Here is a 17178-nt window from a genome sequence, read left to right as displayed (position 1 = left end):
CTAGGGAACTTCACTGGTGTAAAGACAGGCACCTCAGGAACTGCAGGCATCGGATTGTTCTTGCAGACATCACCCATCTCCTGTGATCTTCTGGATTTTAGGCACTTAGTATCCTGTCTCAGCGTGGAGGTTGCTATGGACAGTGATTTCTAATGTGGAATTTTCTAGGGTTTTTCTTACAGGGGAAAAAGTGTGCTAAGGGTCACAAAACTATGCCGTTTCACATTCTCACCATGCTCCTTTTGAAAAAGTTACATCAGGAGGGTGCAGCTTTAACCTTAAAGAAGGAACTGAGAATTGTTCTGAGGTTTTCTGTCTGTACATACTAAATATATTTCTGCTTGCATCATGAGTGTGTTCCAGAAGCTTGTGTGATGAAAGAGAGGTCACTGCCACCAGTGCGGCTTGGCGTGATAGTGCTAAAGGATCAGGCTGGTTCTGCAGCATGTGCTTTTTTTCTTTTTTTGTTTTTCTTTTTTTTTTAGGTCATGAAGTAGCTCTGACACTTCAGTTGTCACAGCTGTGGCTGGAAAGCCTTCTGTGATTTTGCCTTTATCATACAAGGTGCATTCTTAGAAGCCTGTAAGATGGTTGTTTTTTGGGTATAAATGGAATATACCGTATAGTATCACAGAAAAAAAAAAAAAATGTTTATATGCTTTTTTAGTTTGAGCATATGTCCACACACACTTTTAAATAAATGCATAAATAAAATATGTAAGAGTATTTCTCCCATGTACTCCTAAAGTGTTTCCTTTTATAGAAATCGTGCTGTGCTTTTTGAGGCTTGAAACTTTTATCTGCCTTAGCAGCTGAAGTCAAATTGAAAAACCAGGAAGAATATCGAATGATAGTCTTCACTGACTGCACCATCACTTTGAAAATCTTCCCTGCCACTCCTGTTTATCGTGAAGATGACTCAAGCTGTTATTCATGCTTGGGTGTTACTATCTGAGCAAATCCTCTAGGCTACTGGAAGAGAAACCAGAACACTTAGAGCCGAGGTCCTGTGTTTCCTGCTTGTGTCTGTGTTGGCGATGTGTTCGCTTCTTGGTAGGCACTCACTAAGTGTACAAAACACTCACTGGGGTTGTAAGATATTGGTTATGTTAGCACAGTATTAATGGATTTATCTGTGCAGGTATACCAAGTCAGCCCAACCCTTAAGATGCTATTTTGATTCAAGTACAAACATGACCAAAAGGATTACCTAAGACACAGCAACTATGTGGAGTTTTCAGTCTGTGAAATTTGGTTGCCATTCTTGATTGAAGATTTAAGTTTTTCTCTAGTTCATCTACTGTTTTGAAGCATAGAGTTTCTCTTATTAGGGGGATACGAGTCCTACATTGTTAGACTTCTATAACTTCGGTATTTAGGCTCCCTCTATACTTGAGACAGAGCTGCACTTCCAGAAAATAATTTGTTCTATTTATTTTGAACAGGTATTTTACAATGCGATTATTCACTTTCTGAAGGTACCTCTCTCCACTGGCTGTAGAGAGCATCTGTCTCAGTGACAAACCTAAACTAGATGTGTAGTTTGTCTGTTAAGGTTAGGAGAAGTGAATCATATGCTTAATACTAGTTTTCATAAGTGGGTTTCCCCCTTCCTTTTAGCGTTAAAGGGATGTTAGCAAGACGTAGTTAATTATGCCTCCTTTTGCTTTAGGTGGCTACTTGTGCTATGTATCTCACCTTTAGTCACTGTTGTGCTTTCTGTTCACGCAGAGGTCATGTACTGTTACCAGTGTGGCTGCAGAAGCAGAGGATGTGTTGTGATCTCTCTGGCTATAGATTTACAGCTGTAACAGGGAGCTGGGTTTTGTAGCCTGTGCTCTGTGGAGCTTGCAGCTCTGTTGGTGCCATATAAAGATATCTTGCCTGTGTCTACACTGGTCCCAAGTACAGAGGTAGCCACAGAAATAAGACTTGGTTAACGTGATATACTTTTTTTTGGTCTTTTTTTCCTTAAGGTTGCCCTGATTATTAACATTTTAACAAAAACTAGTGGAATAGTTTTCCCGAGAATCCTTGGTTTTCAAGTTTGTTTTTTTTTATATTGTCCAATATTTTGATGGTCATACCACAGCTGTAGGACTTTTATTTTAGTCCTATTCTGTTTCTGGATAGTTTGAACTTAGCTTTTCATCCTGCAGCATTGAAATACCTGTGTTGCAAATACTTTGTAGGAATGTTTGAAGGTTGTCCATGAGGAAAAAACATATTAGAATTCAGGGAGTTACACTTCTTTAATTTTGTAAAATCTTGCTGAATTGGGGCCAATTCGATGTGGCTGTCTCCATAAATACAAAAGTAAATAACGCCTGGGTTAAATTCTGTGGCCCTGTGCCTGCTGCTTCTTCCTTGGATGGGATTATGCTCTCTAATTTAGTAGTTTTGTAAATCTTTGTAGTGAAACAAAACTGGTGAAATGGGTAGAAGGAAGTTTTGTTTTGTTTTGGGTTTTTTTGGTTTTGCTTATTTTATCTAAGCCACAGTCCTGAATAACTGTCGTGATCTTTTATTGCTCTTACTGTGCTTATTGCTGTGTTGTTTGAGCCATTTCGTAGTTAACTTTTCTATGGAAGCTAGAATTAGCTTCTGTTAGGAAGCAAACTAGGTGCCAAACAAACATTCTAATGTGGAGGTTTTTTTCCCCAGCTATATGCTCCGTTTTCAAGCACTTAAGGGGATAACAGTATCTTGTCAAACTCAAACTGCCATATTGTATGTGATTGGAGGTGGGTTTTTGTCTCTCTACTTGCCAGATTTTCTTTTAAGTTATTGCATGCATAAATACATGGGTTTTGGGGTGGGGTTTTTAGTGGTGTTGTGGTGTTTGGTTGTTGTTTTTTTTTTTTGTCTTGCAGGCCAAATAAGTGCTTTTGTGCCAGCTTTTATGCTGTATAAATGTATAGTATTTCAGTTATATGTTTGTGTCACTGAATGTATGTCTTACAGTAACTTTCCAGTAATAAAAAGCCCTTGTCAGGGATGAGGTTCCCCCTGTTTACAACTGAGTAGGCATAATGTTCACCGTTCTCCAGAAAGGTAATCCCTCTAGGTTTTGTTGAAGCTCTTCGTGTAGGTTGGACTTGCTTGTCAGAACGGGTTAGGCGCAGGCTGGTAAGTGCCCATGGTACAGCTGAGTGCTGTGCCACTAACGCCGGAACCTGTGTGCGTGGTGTTCTCCTGAACCCCTGAGCAGAGATTCAGGCTTACCCAGTTAGACTGTACCTAGTCTGAACTTGGTTTGGGTAAGTACCTGAACTGTCATCACCCTGTCCTTCCCGTACAGGAGATAGCTTGCCCAGAACAGAGCCTGTGCTTGTCATGCTCTATATCTGCCTGTTGCACCTTCTAGCAGCTCAGAGGAACTCACAGATCTTATCTGGGCAGAAATAGCTGCTGATTATGGGTTGCTGATTTTTTTTTTTTCACTTTCCCACCCACAACAGCATATGAAACACAATGTGAACATACAGTATACATGGTAAACTTTTTCACACATAAAAAGTGTTAAATAACAGGTAGACCAAGAGTTGTTTGTTTTTGTTTCATTACAGAAAGATATTTTTGTTAGGGCTGAAAAGACAGATATTTCGGTACTTGCTTCACCATCTGTATTCTCAGTTTTTTGACATGTTTTGGTATGTACTTAACGAATTTATCCATTAAGAAATACCTGCAGTGCTGTGGGTACCTTTTTCATTCCTTCATAAAAGCTTCCAGCTTCAGTCAAGTGTAGTTCTGGATGCTGTGATGAATGGTAAATTTTTTGTAATCCAGTATCACTCCTTAGTGACCAGGAGTGTCTTCAGGTTTTATTACAATAGTAGTTGCTTTTAGAAAGCGCTTACCAGGACAAACTTCCAAAAATTAATAGATCTAATGTTGCATAATTTTACAGAAGGGTGAAGACTTGCAACTAACGTGTACAATTGACTTCCTTTCTTAAAGCAGCATTTTTTGCAGAATTTGTCTGAAAAGCAGAAGACTTAACATAGCCACAGTTGTTTTCATGTGAGATACACTTAATATTATTCCCAAGATAATGGCATTAATTTCAGGTGCCTCCTGTTACTAGCACTGTTATTTCAGAATTTTTTTCTTTAAGGCAGGAACTCACTGTTTAAAAAAGGTGGAGTTAGGGCAAATCTTAAAGCGATGTATGTGGAGAAGTATTTTTTTATCTCTTCATAAAATGATACAGACTTCTTGTTAGAGGCCTCCCTTTGTCGTTGCTTGTGGTTTGATTCTCATGTTTAAACTGTAGAAGACTTATCCATTCTTAGTGCAGGACAGCTTTTAGTTTTGTTGTAACTAGAGTGGACAAACTCCTTGTTAAATAGAAAAAATAATTTAAAATCTAAATTCTCAGTTCTGGAATGTTTAGTTTTCAAAAAAAAATGGTAGGTTTTATAGAAGACCAGATGATGTGTGCAGGGTTCTTTTTCTTTGTTTTAATTTTCTGATAAGTTCAGTTTTCTTACAGGAAAAACTGGGCTTGCTTTATAAGCAGTTGTATAACAGGAACTGGATGGGGGGAGGTGATAAATGTGAAAGGCTTCAGTTCAAAGCAGAATTAGAAGATTAGAACAACCTTCTCCATCCAACTTCTTGCAGAAGAATTAGACTGTGCAAGCGTGGCTTTCTGAAATTGCATTCGTCTTAAATGAGCTCTATTGAGCATGTTCTGAAAATGTGCTAATTCAGTGATTGTCAGTTGTATTTATACAGGTTTTTTCAGCACTCTGATAATTGCATAACAAATGCAGTTCCTCCTTCATTTTGTCAGTGATGCTCAAATGCCAGTAACCCTGAGGTATAAATGATAATAATCTAGCAAAAAAGGGAGCTTGTCAGGATTTACAGGTCTGTCCAGGTGCAAGAACCTTATAATATGACATTTACTGCTGGAAAAGTATGAACAAATTGCTCTTCATTGATAAAACTCCTAGAAAATAACTTGGAAGAATAATAATGCTAGAGGATAGTATGCTCAAGTGAGATTTTCAAAATTATTAGTCTCAAAGTGAACCTCGCTGGGTTCACTGTAGTTTTATCTGAGTTCTTTATGTAATTCTGAAAATCTCATCTTTGGCGATGATGCTGGTTGAAATTACAAGTGAAAATCACTTTCTCATTTGCAAGAGATGATGGAAGACTGTATAATCAGGAGTGATATGGAAAGGCTGAACGGCAATCAAGTGCCCCTTGCCTCCTCCAAAAGAAATGAGGAGGAAGTCATGAAATTAGTGGATTTGAAACCAGAGGAGGTTTGGTTTTTTCAGTTTTGTTCCCCCTCCACACACACAAACAATGTGAACTTTTTACTGCAGAATGATGTGGATGTTAAAAAGTTTACACACATTCAAAGGGAGACAGGACAAGCTCACAGAAGAAAAATTTTTAGTCTTGCTGAACACACAAACATTTCTGACCCAGAAAGTCCTGAGATACAACTGGTGAAGTGAGACAGCACTTGGACAAGAGAAAACCTCTCCTACTCTTATCTTCTTCTGCAGGCATCCAGCCTTGGCCACTGTTGGAGGCAGGTTTGTAGATGAGCTGGATGTTTGGGGTCTGATCCCGTACAGCCATTCATCTCTTCTACCTGATCTCCTGAGCTCTTTCGAAATCTTTGCATTTCTGTGACTGAGGTTACTTTCTTAAGAAATAAAAGTTTGGTGGTTGATTCCAGAAAAGGAATTTCTTACCTGCCTGAAGTATCATCTGTGGGGTTTTTTTTAAGCACTTTTAGATGATAAATATAAAGACGTATTTGATTTGGTATTGTATTTCTTGAAATCTCAGACACATATACTGAGTGAAACAAATTTTGACTTGCATTCTGTTCCTGAGAAAGCCAGAAATTAAAATTTCAAGCTGAATGTAAAAAATATAGAATGGGAAATCTTTTGCTTTTGAGGTAATAGTATGTTGAGGTAAATGAGAGGTGTTGGTAGAAAGTTTGTTTCCTTTTCCTTGTCTTTTGAAACTGCTGGTTAATTATCTAGTTACCAATGTCTGCCTAGCTTGGTTTAGATCAAAAAAATGCTTGGAATCAACTAAATTTTCACTGCTTTTATTTTTTTGGTAAGTGTGCAGTATCTGCACTCTGTAGATGAAGAAACCAGACTACAAAGAACGAATTTGTAAGTTTTGATCCTAAAACTGAACTCCGAACCGCCCCCCTGCATAGGCATATGAGTAAAAATAATGTACTTTCAGGAAGTACTGGATGCAACACATTCAGCTTTGACAATAGGAGCCTTTTTTATTTGAGATGCCTAGGCATGACTTAGGAGCATAACTCCTCATCTAGATTTAAATTTTGGCATAATTACCGAAGAGACTTACCCGAGACACAGAAGAGTTGGTATCAGAGGCAGGAGCAGAGGGAAGGAGTGCAGCTATTCAGGAATGTACCAGTGAAAACATTGCTCCATCCACAGCTCTCCAGGATAATCTTGTTGCAGAACTGGAAAAGGTGGAAAAAACCTCATCCAGTCCTGAATAGCTGGTAGCTTGGCTTTATATCGACTTGTTGTGGGAGGTACAGGTTCACTCCCCCTCTTCTGAATCAGTCAGATCAGGAATTTCTCAAGTAATGGTCAGATTCTCTTAAATTACTGACGTTACTTTTTTGACTGTGTTCTTTTTTGTTGGTATTGTCGTCCCCATCCCCCTGAAAGAGTGAAGTATGTTTAATAATAAAAAATATAAAGCTTCCTCAAACAGTTTCGAGATCTCAAGCTGTTCACACTAGTAGGAAAGCTGTTGTACTGTGTTGCACTATGCAATCGCAAAAAGCAGAAGGCACGGCCCTGGAGAGTGAGTGCAAGGCAGAAAGAGCTACTCCTCACGCTTCCCCAGGCTCTTTGAGCTAATACACCAAGGAAATTCTAGTTTAAAGGAGAGTACCCATACATGCGACTTTATCTGCTTGTTCTGCTTTTAAGTCAGTGATTTCTTCCCCCCTGCCTCCCCGTGCAGTTTTGTAATCTCAAAAGAGTAGCTTCTCTTTACCAGGGTGAGGCTGCGGCGTGCTTGCTGCTGTAATGCAGAGGCATTGCTGAACAAGTTGCCACTCAAAGGAGTAACAGCTTTGACAAGCTTGGGGAGAGCAGTAGCCTAGAAACATAGCCCAGCGGTGACATGAAGGGCTTCAGTCTCAAAGTCTTTGGAGGGAGTTTAATATTAAACAGGCTCTTTAAAGGGAGATGCATTGAGATGCCAGAGATGCAAATCTGGCTTTTGAACTTTGGATTTGTCAGAGGCATTATGGAAAACGTACAGAATTTCTACTCGTGCTGGGGTTTTCATGCATTTTTCTGAAGTTGGACATGAATCAGAAGAGTTTAGGGTTCCCAGCTAATATAACTGCCTATTTTCAGATATTATACAGAGATTTATACCTATGCTATCTTTGTAGCTTAACCTCATACTATTTGAATTTTCCTTTCCTAAGTTGTGGGGAGAAAGATTTAAAATGCTGTGAAATTTAAAATTCAGTTGGTGTTAGTTTCAAGCAATCTTTGAGTAACTCAGTTTTCCAGTAGTAGTAGGCAATGTACAGTTGATTTATAACAATTAAGCAAAAAATTCACAAAGGGAAGTAAACTCAGCCAGATAACATATCATATACTCTGACAGCTCAATATGTATTTTCTCCAACGTTGATTCGTGCTTCCGTATACTGCCCTGAAGTAAAACTCCCTCAGTGCTGTATCTGTGTGGCAGCTGACTGCCAGAAATCTAAAGTGCAAATTCATTTTAACTCGGTTTTTATTCTTGACTCCACTGTTTTTGAGGAGGAAAAACCAACACGTACTACTTACTTTTACTGTGTAAATATTTATTTAATTTTACAGCGATATTAAATTAATTTTGAGGAAAATGTACACAATGTTCCAATAGCTGGGAAACATACATAACAGGATGTTTTAAAGCACTTTTGTCTATATATTCCTGTTTGTAACAGTAATAACATGTAGATTTCTCCTTTTACACGGCTTTGACTTTTCAAAGTGTCTCAATTAATTTTGCCAGCACGTAATGTATTTTTATACTTTATAAAGTTTGCAAGAAAATAGCATTTGAAATTTTAAATGCTCTTGTTAAAAATATTTCTAGGACACAAAGCTTGAGCGGAAGTTTCACTCTAAAAATCACTGTGTCTTGACTTTCTTTGTGGGATACCAAATAGTTTCCTAGAAGAAATATTTGGGTTGATGCACATGCTCATTTCTAGTTAGCAAAGGTCGTCTTTTTCTAAGAAACTGCTACTTTGAGATTGAATTACCTTATTCGGAGGATGTTATTTTGCTCAAAAGTCATGTTGAGTGGAAGAACTTCTCACAAAAGAATTTAATAAAGTGGTACTATACGTAAAGCGCTAACTTCAATCATCAGAGGTTATTTTGTTATAATTACACAGACATCTGAGACAGAGGTGAGAAGAAAAACCAGTTTGTCTGAGTTGTTTCCAGATGCCCTAAACTACCAGAAGATTTAATTGCTTTATGGGGGCCAGGCTTGTGGAGAGAGCATGTGTTTTATCAGATAAACCTGGGAGAAGTGAAATTCTTGTAGCCCATTGATCGAAACCTCTGATGAATGTAATGGTCCCTAAGAAGGAAGGTGCAGAGAGAAAGACAGGAGGGAGGAGTGAGAGAGAGAAGAGGGAACTCTGGAGCAGGCACAGTAGCTGAAGTGATATGATCAGTATGGTGCTGTTTTCCTCTGCAACTGGATCCTGCAGTCTAAACCAGGTAGTTTCACCCCCGTCCTCGATAACTTGGAAACCAGTATCATTATTAAAAATGAGCAAGTGTTTTAACTTGAGAAAAAAAAAACACCTACTTTTTTTATTTGTGTTTGACCTGACAAGACAGTCTGTGGACTTCGATTAACCTAATCCAAACCCAAAAGTTCGTTTCTAACATACAACCTGTCAGAAAAGACATTTGACATAAATTCTTAAAATACTTTTTTCTGTGTACTATTATGCTTAACACTTTTACAGACTTACAAACTTTTCTGATGTGAAGGAAGTGTAACATTTACATATCAGGATTTATTTCCACAGCTGAAGAAATGTGCAGGCTTCTAATTCCAGTTTAGTCCCAGTAGTATTTTAATACAGTTTATATTGTTGAGTCACTGTCAAATATTTTCATTTTTATAGTCTGAAGGCTGTGTTGAATGAAGTTTTCTGAAACTGGCCTTTCGGAGAATCTGATGTCCCGTGGTCTAGTGGACGGGTTCTTTTTTATCGAATTTTGAATTGTATCCGATGTAAAGTAATAGACTATAGGGTCAAAACAGCAATTTGAAACGGCGATGCACAGAGTGACGGGGTACATAGTCCTGACTGCAGTTACCACTGAACAATTAATCCAGGTCTGTGTTCTCATAAGGGAGTAAAGTATTAAGGTAATGTTATAAGGCACAAAGCAGAAGCAGAAGATCACCAAATGAACAAAAATCATTTTGAGGACCTTTTTCTTGCTTAATTTATTCCGACTTAATGTAAGCGGTTTATTCAAAGTCCGTAAGACTATAGTAGAGCAGGTCACGTTCAAGATGAGTGGAATAAAAAACCCAACTATTTCAATGAAGATAACAATCCGGGATAGGTAGGTTTTCCATGTATCTTCTGAAAAGTTTTCAAAACACGTTCTTTGTTCAGTGTTATTATGGTGGTTTGTAGACTGGAAAAAGCTTGCTGGTGTACCGCCTGCTAACACGGTTATCCATACTGCACTGCAGACAATTTTTGCGTTCCTTTTGGTTCGGAGAGTCTTAGATCGAAAGGGGTGTACTATAGCTAAAAAGCGATCTACGCTTATGCAAGTCAGAAATAAAATGCTCCCATACATATTTGTATAAAAGAGGGTGACAGAAATCTTGCAAAGAGTGTCTCCAAATGGCCAGTTTCTCGCTACGAAATAATAAATCCTGAAGGGTAATGTAAACACAAAAAGCAGATCCGATATTGCTAAATTAAGCATGTAAGTTGTAGTCTCATTTCGCACTTTTAATGTGCAAGTAAAAATGTAGATAGCAACACAGTTTGCTATGAGGCCAAGAACAAACACCATACTAAAGATACACCCATATAAAGTATATTTAAAGGAGTCCTCAGTGGAACAATTAGAGCTTACCATTATAATTATGTGTTTAAAATTCCTGTGATCTGGAGGTTTCTCTGGTATTTTTATTGTTACTTTTTTAAAAATCCAGAACTTGCAGATGTATTTAAGCTGTGTGCTTTGGTAAGTTTGCACTGTAAAGCTTCAGAGAAGAAACAGAAGCTCCGTAGCAGGGGAGTGCATCTCCAGCAGTGATCACCGGGAGGTCACCCTTCTCTTCCAAGTGCTGTTTGTAATCACATAGCCAGTCTTCGCAAGTCAAAAAAAGTATCATTTGCGGCAAATGAGGTCATCCCAAAGCTTGCTTAGTTCCATTTTTTCCCCTCAATTCGATGAAGCTGTTGGAGAACTTTCTGCCTTATCCTTGTCTGCAGATCATGACGGCGAAGTCTTGTCCATCCAAACGTACTGGGAACGTACGCTTTAGAAAACGATTTCCTGGACGCCGCAAAACGTCGGCGCTTGCATTTCTCCCTCAGCTTTCTTTCTGTAAAACGAGCTTTTCGGCTCCTCCGAGCGCTGGCTGGCTGGCTGGCCCCATGGGGCGGGAAGCGAGCTGCTTGCGAGGGCAGAAACGAAATTCCAGAGCGTGTTTGTTCCTGCAGAGCAGGGCCCTGGCGTCCCGGCAGCCTCTCGCCAGCCCGGCTCCTCCTGGAGAGGAGAGAAGAGGGCTCAGGCAATTTGTAGCATGACATCACAGGAAGAAGAGGTCGGACTCGCTGAAGAATGGTTTCAATTCAGTTTGTTTGCCTTCCCCTAATCTGATAATGTGTCTGCTGGGACAGTACCTCACAGGCGTGCAAATGGTCACCAGCAGAGTGCTGCGGCTGCAGCTTCTGTTAACTCTTTCCATACTGCCTGAAAGTTCCTTTGTCAACGTTGCTGGAGTCCAAAAGCTTCGTCGCAAAATCTTTTTCTTCAGTTAGGAGACTTTTCAGGGTCTGAATAACTCCCACGCCTTAAGATTCCTGTTTTTCTTCGGAGACAGTAGTAATTGTGGGATTTGATGTTTTATGTAGGATTGAAATAACATTTTTTGATAGATAGCTTTGCTTGTGATAGATAACACGTTAATCACCACCAGAAATCAGCTGAGTAGTTCTATCTCGATTCCCTCAATACACCAGTACAAGCCTCAGGAGGGACAAAGTAACATTGATAGGTATGTAAATAATTTCACCAAATAATTACTGAAAGAGAGAGGCATAAAGGTTATGAACCTGTGGGTTGCTCTTGGACATTCCCAGGACTGAGATGTTTTGCAGTAGGAGGAGAAATTTTTAACTTGGTCTGTATTAGAAAGCATATCCCAAGCTTTATTTCTAATCAGAAAGATGGTGCTTTTTAAAAAAAAAAGCTTCAATTTTTTAAAAATTTATGGTACAGAAAGCATTTTTTTCAATGTGTAAGCACAGAATTAATATGCCAAAATAAATACTGCACTATGCAATTGTTTCTGCTGATTTAAAGGGGGGCAGTTATCACACATGCACAAAATACTCCTATTAGTCACTGATTAATGAAATGAAAACATGTTTTAACTAATTAAATTGTTAAGCAAATATTAAAAAAGCAGCTCTTACTACCTTTAAGGGCAGATATGAGATAAATCTCATTTAGACAGACTCATTTATTTAACAACAGCTTGGATAGACTCACTTCTGGCATCAAAACCAGTCTATTTCTAAGTCTTAGAATAACAAATCTCTTCATATCTGGCTGGGTGGCATGCTTCTTTTGAACTAGATTTTAATCAGTTGTACCTAAGCAAGGCTTTGGGCAAAACCTTTCTAGTCAGCTGTAAAGGAGAGTAAATAACTGCACTTCACAGGGTTTTAGCATAGTTTCTTAATGTAAGGTATGTCAGACAAAATTCAGAAACATGCAAAAATGGATCTTGCATATTTATTTCAAGTTTTCGTGATAAGTTTCTCCTGTGAAACTCTCACCTGGATTTTGAGGTGAAATCAAGGAGTTTCACTTCAATAGGCTGTAACCACAAGAAACCTTTTTGGCTATTTTTGAAATTCATACTTAATCAGAAAGCGTAGTGCGTTTTACACGTCTAAGTCAGCAAGAAATGAAAATGTGAGCTTGGCAGAGTCTCTTGTGTGTCCAGCTTAACTTGTACCTTAGCATAAAGTTGCCTTACCTGGCTTTCCTCACAAAAAGCAGTCATCACCTGTGGTTAAATTTTGTTTCTAATTCCTGGCAGCCTTGCATGGTGAAAGGAGAGTTTTCCTGCAAGTGTCCCTGAGTTCTGCATCAAGCCTTGGGAGCTCTGAGCTGTTTTCCTGCTCTGGCTTTGTTTGCACAGGAAAACGGTGTGGGGCAGGCTCAGTTACTGGAATGACAATCCCTGAAGTACAGAAATTTGACATCACCTGTCAAAACCTCAAGCAATAATTCACATTTAGAGAGAGAAACTAATGGAAATGAATATGTCTCTCTTATTCGTTAGTTCTTGATTTTCCGTTTGGGCAAAGGTGTGGGAGAACAGAGACAGGGTGAGGATGTCTGACCAGGGGCACTGTCCATTTTACCATGGTACGTGTGTTTTAGAGCAGTCGTGGAGGTGCATCCCCAGCCTTCAGTTTGCCTGTCAGAGCCCCTGCCTCGCTGTGGCCCGTGGTGTTGCTCCGGTTACGAACGCAGGCACTACTCAGAGATGTATTTTAGGGGATTGGGTGTATGTTTTTATTGGCTTTGGGACTTTCTTTTGCCCCTGCACCTCTTTTGGTGCAGAACAGTACCTGCGCTTGAAGAATTAGATGATATTTGTATACTTCCAGAAATAGCATTCAGCTGCAGGGTTTCTCCACCTGCAGAACAAAATTTGAAAACCCTGAGTTGACAGGTTTTTACTTTGTGTCACGTTTCAGTGAGGAGGTATATATATGACTGAGAGGGCAGTTTGAGTCATTTTAGTGTAAAAACGTGAATGGCAAAGGTGAATTGCATACCCATGTTCTTAATTTAGAGGCAGCTGGTTGTTATCAAGCAGCTTTTTAATTTGTGCGAGCTTCTCCGAGCTGAAGAACGTGCGTCAGCACAGGGCGAGCTGCGGGAGCGGAGAGCGTTCTGCCCTCTGGCCGGGCTCCAGCGTGAGCGGGGAGGAAGCTCCATCGCACGCTTTCCTTTCGTTGGATCACACTTCAAGATGTTGGGCTCATGTCAGATTTCGAAAAGCCTTCAGTGAGCCCCAACACTTTAAAAAGAAAAAAAGTTTCTCAGTTGTTACGGAGGAAGGATTGATGTGGTAATGACCTTGCTTATGCTCCTTCAGCAGGAATTTTCCTTTGGGATGGGGAGGGGGGGTAGGCAGGAAGAAGCAGCTGCAGGGAGGGCCCTGGATTCTGAGGGGCTTTTTCTTCCTCCAAAGCAAACGATATTGCCGCTGCAAGGAGATGCATGTGTAAGTCTGCCTTTCTGCATCAGCGACAGGAATGAGTTAGGACCTGTCATTTGTTGCTAGTGCTAGATGAGCAAAGGCTGCGTTTCCATCAACAGGCTTCCTGTGGCTCTTGAAGAGGCATCAAAGGCAGAGGAGGCTTCGGGTCCTTAAAGCTCAGAGCTGATGAGACGCTTGAAATCATCTCTCACTTCAGCAGTGAACAGATTTCATACACTCCTTCGGTCGATTACCACTTAACTCTGCTTATGTGGGTTTAGATATCCGACTTTAGATACCTAGGACCTTTACACCCTTGAGCGATCTTGGATTTGTGTGGCAAACCTATTCCAGCGTTGCACAGGGGGTCAGAAGGAGAAGTCCTTCTAACCCTAGCAGTGTGCTAGTAGAGCGGCTGTAGGGCTCTGCCACCAACAGCTGCCAGTTCCTCCTACCCCTAGGTGCCATAGACTTGGATACTTGCACTCATTTAGGACACTGGGGCAGGATCCCCTAAATTCAGAAGTTAAGTGGTAAAGAAATATTTCACTGAAATAGAACAAGTATTGGAAAGCTTTCCAAGCCTTTGGAGTTGTTTTGGCCAGTGGTGTGTTTTCCTCTGGCGTTACCCTAGTCTTCGGTGGTGGAATCAAACAAGAGTTGTAGTCAAAGGTCAAAGGAATTTTGAACTTGTCTTGTGTACCACATTTAGTCTGGTGCTGATGCTACTACTAAAACTCTTACTTAATTTAGAGGAAAAAAACAACTTAAACATTAATAACTTTGTAATAAATTCTTACAGTGCTTCCAAAGCCAGAGTATGCACTGTTAAATTGAGGTTGTCAGACGCACAAAAGGGTGGATGTACCTCCATTATTCTGTAACTACTGTTGCTGCTTTTAGAGGTATGACTGTATCGTGGTACAGGCGTTTGTTCTCACTTTGGTTAAGCAAGCTTATGCAAAAGAACTTGCATTACCTGTTGCAGTGAAGACAAACCCTGGCAGGACGGTATTTCCTTTGCCCTGAGTGTTATTATCTATCCAACCATTTTCATGGGTTTTAGCATTTTTCGTCTATTTACTGGAGTTTCTCTTTGAGCATGTGTATGTACAGGAAGGAATTTATTATGGTTGAGAGGTAGGGCTGGGAGCCAGGAAATCTGTTCCTAGCTGTGCCACACATTTTCTGTTCCAGTCCTGGCAAGGTTTTCTATGACTTTGTGCTTTAGCTTCCCTCCGTGTAACAGCTCATTCGCTCCCTCACCGGGACGTGAGGCCATCTTAATTCTTAAACATAGTTTGAAGTCCTTGGATGGAGAACCATTTATTAAATATGATATTGAGATAATTACAGTGGCTAGTGAATGCAATAAAAATGTAGGAAGATTAAAATTTTGTATTTTTAGATTAGATTCCTGCCAAGCACAAGAATCTATTAAGAAAATTCACTTGATTCAACTCCATAAGTCTGTGGGGAAGTAGGTACAGAGAAAGCGGGGCTGGGAACTTGGACCTTCTCGGCTACCTTTCAGGAGCTGCCTGCTCAGACACTCGTAAGTCGCTGTAAGACTGCTTCTGGTAGGTGGCTTACTGCCTTCTTAAAGTGCAATGATGGTGTCCAGCTATGGACATTTTCCAGTGTAGTAGGCAAGTCTTTAAATGAGCATTATGAGACTTGTGATGAACAGACTATTTTTATCTAGCTGGACTAATCCCGCATGACTATTGCATAGCCAGTTAAAGACTCCTCCATGTCAGGAAACTTGTTAGCTTAATGCAAATGAAACAACACATACAAATTACAAGTAAGAGTTGAAAGAAAACTAAATATTTTCTGCTGAAAGTTTGACTGACCACCTAGAACCAGTTTTCCTGATTAGTTTTTGCTTTACTAACCATGTTCTAATACATAGCTGCCAAAAATCTTTCAAATATTAAAAAAACAAAAAAGGGCAAGAGAAGCTAAAGTGTTTGGGCTGTGAGTCTATTAGGTTCTCTAAATTACAATAATTTCTCCATGTGTGTAATGCTTAAAAAGGGAAAAGGAAGCTCAGAATAAAATGAGAGTTCTTCATTCCTGTGTGTTTGAAATGCATTTTGTTTCTCTTTAGAATTGTTTCAATTTCCTTTGTAGGAAACACAACTGCTCCTCTCCTGCTTGCAGAAAGAGGAAACAATTTATCTCCATTTGTATAAATTCAAGCTGCTAGAGTCCTTTTTTTTCCTCTACTTTTGGATTCATGAAGAGGAGGGCTTTTTAAACCCAAATATACGTATAGCAAAGGTATTGTTGTTGCAGTCTCTCTAAATATATTGAGAACAACGGATTGCTGTGGTTCCTTGTTCTTAAAAATATATGCAATGCGTATGACAATCATACTTTAAGAAATGCCAGTTTTAGTGAAATTCTGGTTCTGAAACACTTCACAGAATTTGTTGTATGTCCGTGTGTGAGCAAGCAGGTTCTCTGAACCACTTCAATTAGTTACATGAGGTCCTTTCCTTGCTGTTTCCTCTACTGTCCTTTATATACCTCGTATTATAAAGAGAAGCAGACTACAGAGAACGTGTTTTTACTTAAAGAATACTGTGTAAAAGATGATATAGGCAGAAAGGAAAACCAACATGTGTTGATTAATAATTTTTAAGCAACAGAGGCAAGTAAGTATATTCTGTTGCTTTCCTACCTAGAACCCTCCTTTGAAGTGGAATTTCAGATCTGAAGTGCTGCTGTTGGGACTGTGTTCGGTTGTTGCAGTATCCCTTAGTGTAGTACATTCCTTCGGAATACTTACAAGTCTACTGGAGGCTTTCTAAATACTCTAACTTACAGGAGGACTTCTTAAGAGAATAAGAAAATAGGGGAAATCTTAAAAATACTACTAATTTGACATTCTTTTTCTTGTTTCATTTTGATTTTTCATGAAAGTGGTGGGTTTTTTTTTTTTTTTTGAGCAGGGTTTTGGGAAAAGCTTCCCATGCATAGGGATGAAGAAAAGTGCAGAACCATGTCCTGGAGTTTGTCATACAAGTTCTGAAGATATTTTTAGAATATTTCATTTCAGAAAATATTATATTTATCCTCTGCTTACATTTTAGAGCTTTATTTTGGCATTATTTGGTTTGTTGACCACAATAGTTGAGACTGAGATTGAAAATATGGGATTAATTTTTTTAAAGCACAATACCGCAAGTTTGAAAGTAATTTCTCTGATAGCGCTAATAGAAATGTGCAGTGTCTGACAGTAGCAGAAGCTTTGGTATCTCAAAGGTCCAGTTGATGCTAATGAACACATTAGGCTTACCTGGAATTATGTAAACAATATCATGGAATATGCAGATTGGTTGTTTGCATTGTAAATACACATAAGCAGTTACAGCAATCGTTTAGACCACTAACAGATGACTGATAAATACTTGCATGAAGGTTCTTGAGTTGCATTTTTTGTGTAACTCATGGAAAGTCCCAGCAGCAGTTTCTGCTTACGTTCTCAAATGTTTTGATGTGCAAATAAATTTTTCTGAGAAGGCGATGATAAAGGTATCCAAAGGGAGCAAGCAACGATTGGATAAGGTGTTATCAACATGTCCATTTGTTATCTCATACATTTAAAATGGTGGC

General features: G+C 39.3%; 2 protein-coding genes across 2 annotated transcripts in view; one reads left to right on the top strand and one right to left on the bottom strand.

The window, feature by feature from the left end:
* The window catches only part of RB1 (retinoblastoma 1), a 64652-nt gene that overhangs the window by 22273 nt on the left and 25201 nt on the right, over window positions 1-17178 (top strand). The gene's annotated exons all lie outside the window — the stretch shown is intronic.
* LPAR6 (lysophosphatidic acid receptor 6) lies at window positions 9099-10178 on the bottom strand. The gene has a single exon (XM_009698506.1). It carries the CDS (start codon window positions 10176-10178, stop codon window positions 9156-9158), a length of 1023 nt encoding a protein of 340 aa, XP_009696808.1. The 3' UTR covers window positions 9099-9155.

This window comes from Cariama cristata, unplaced genomic scaffold (assembly GCF_000690535.1).
Source record: "Cariama cristata isolate BGI_N322 unplaced genomic scaffold, ASM69053v1 scaffold2114, whole genome shotgun sequence".
NCBI classification, from domain to species: Eukaryota; Metazoa; Chordata; class Aves; order Cariamiformes; family Cariamidae; genus Cariama; species Cariama cristata.
This window is presented reverse-complemented; position numbering and strand designations above follow the sequence as displayed.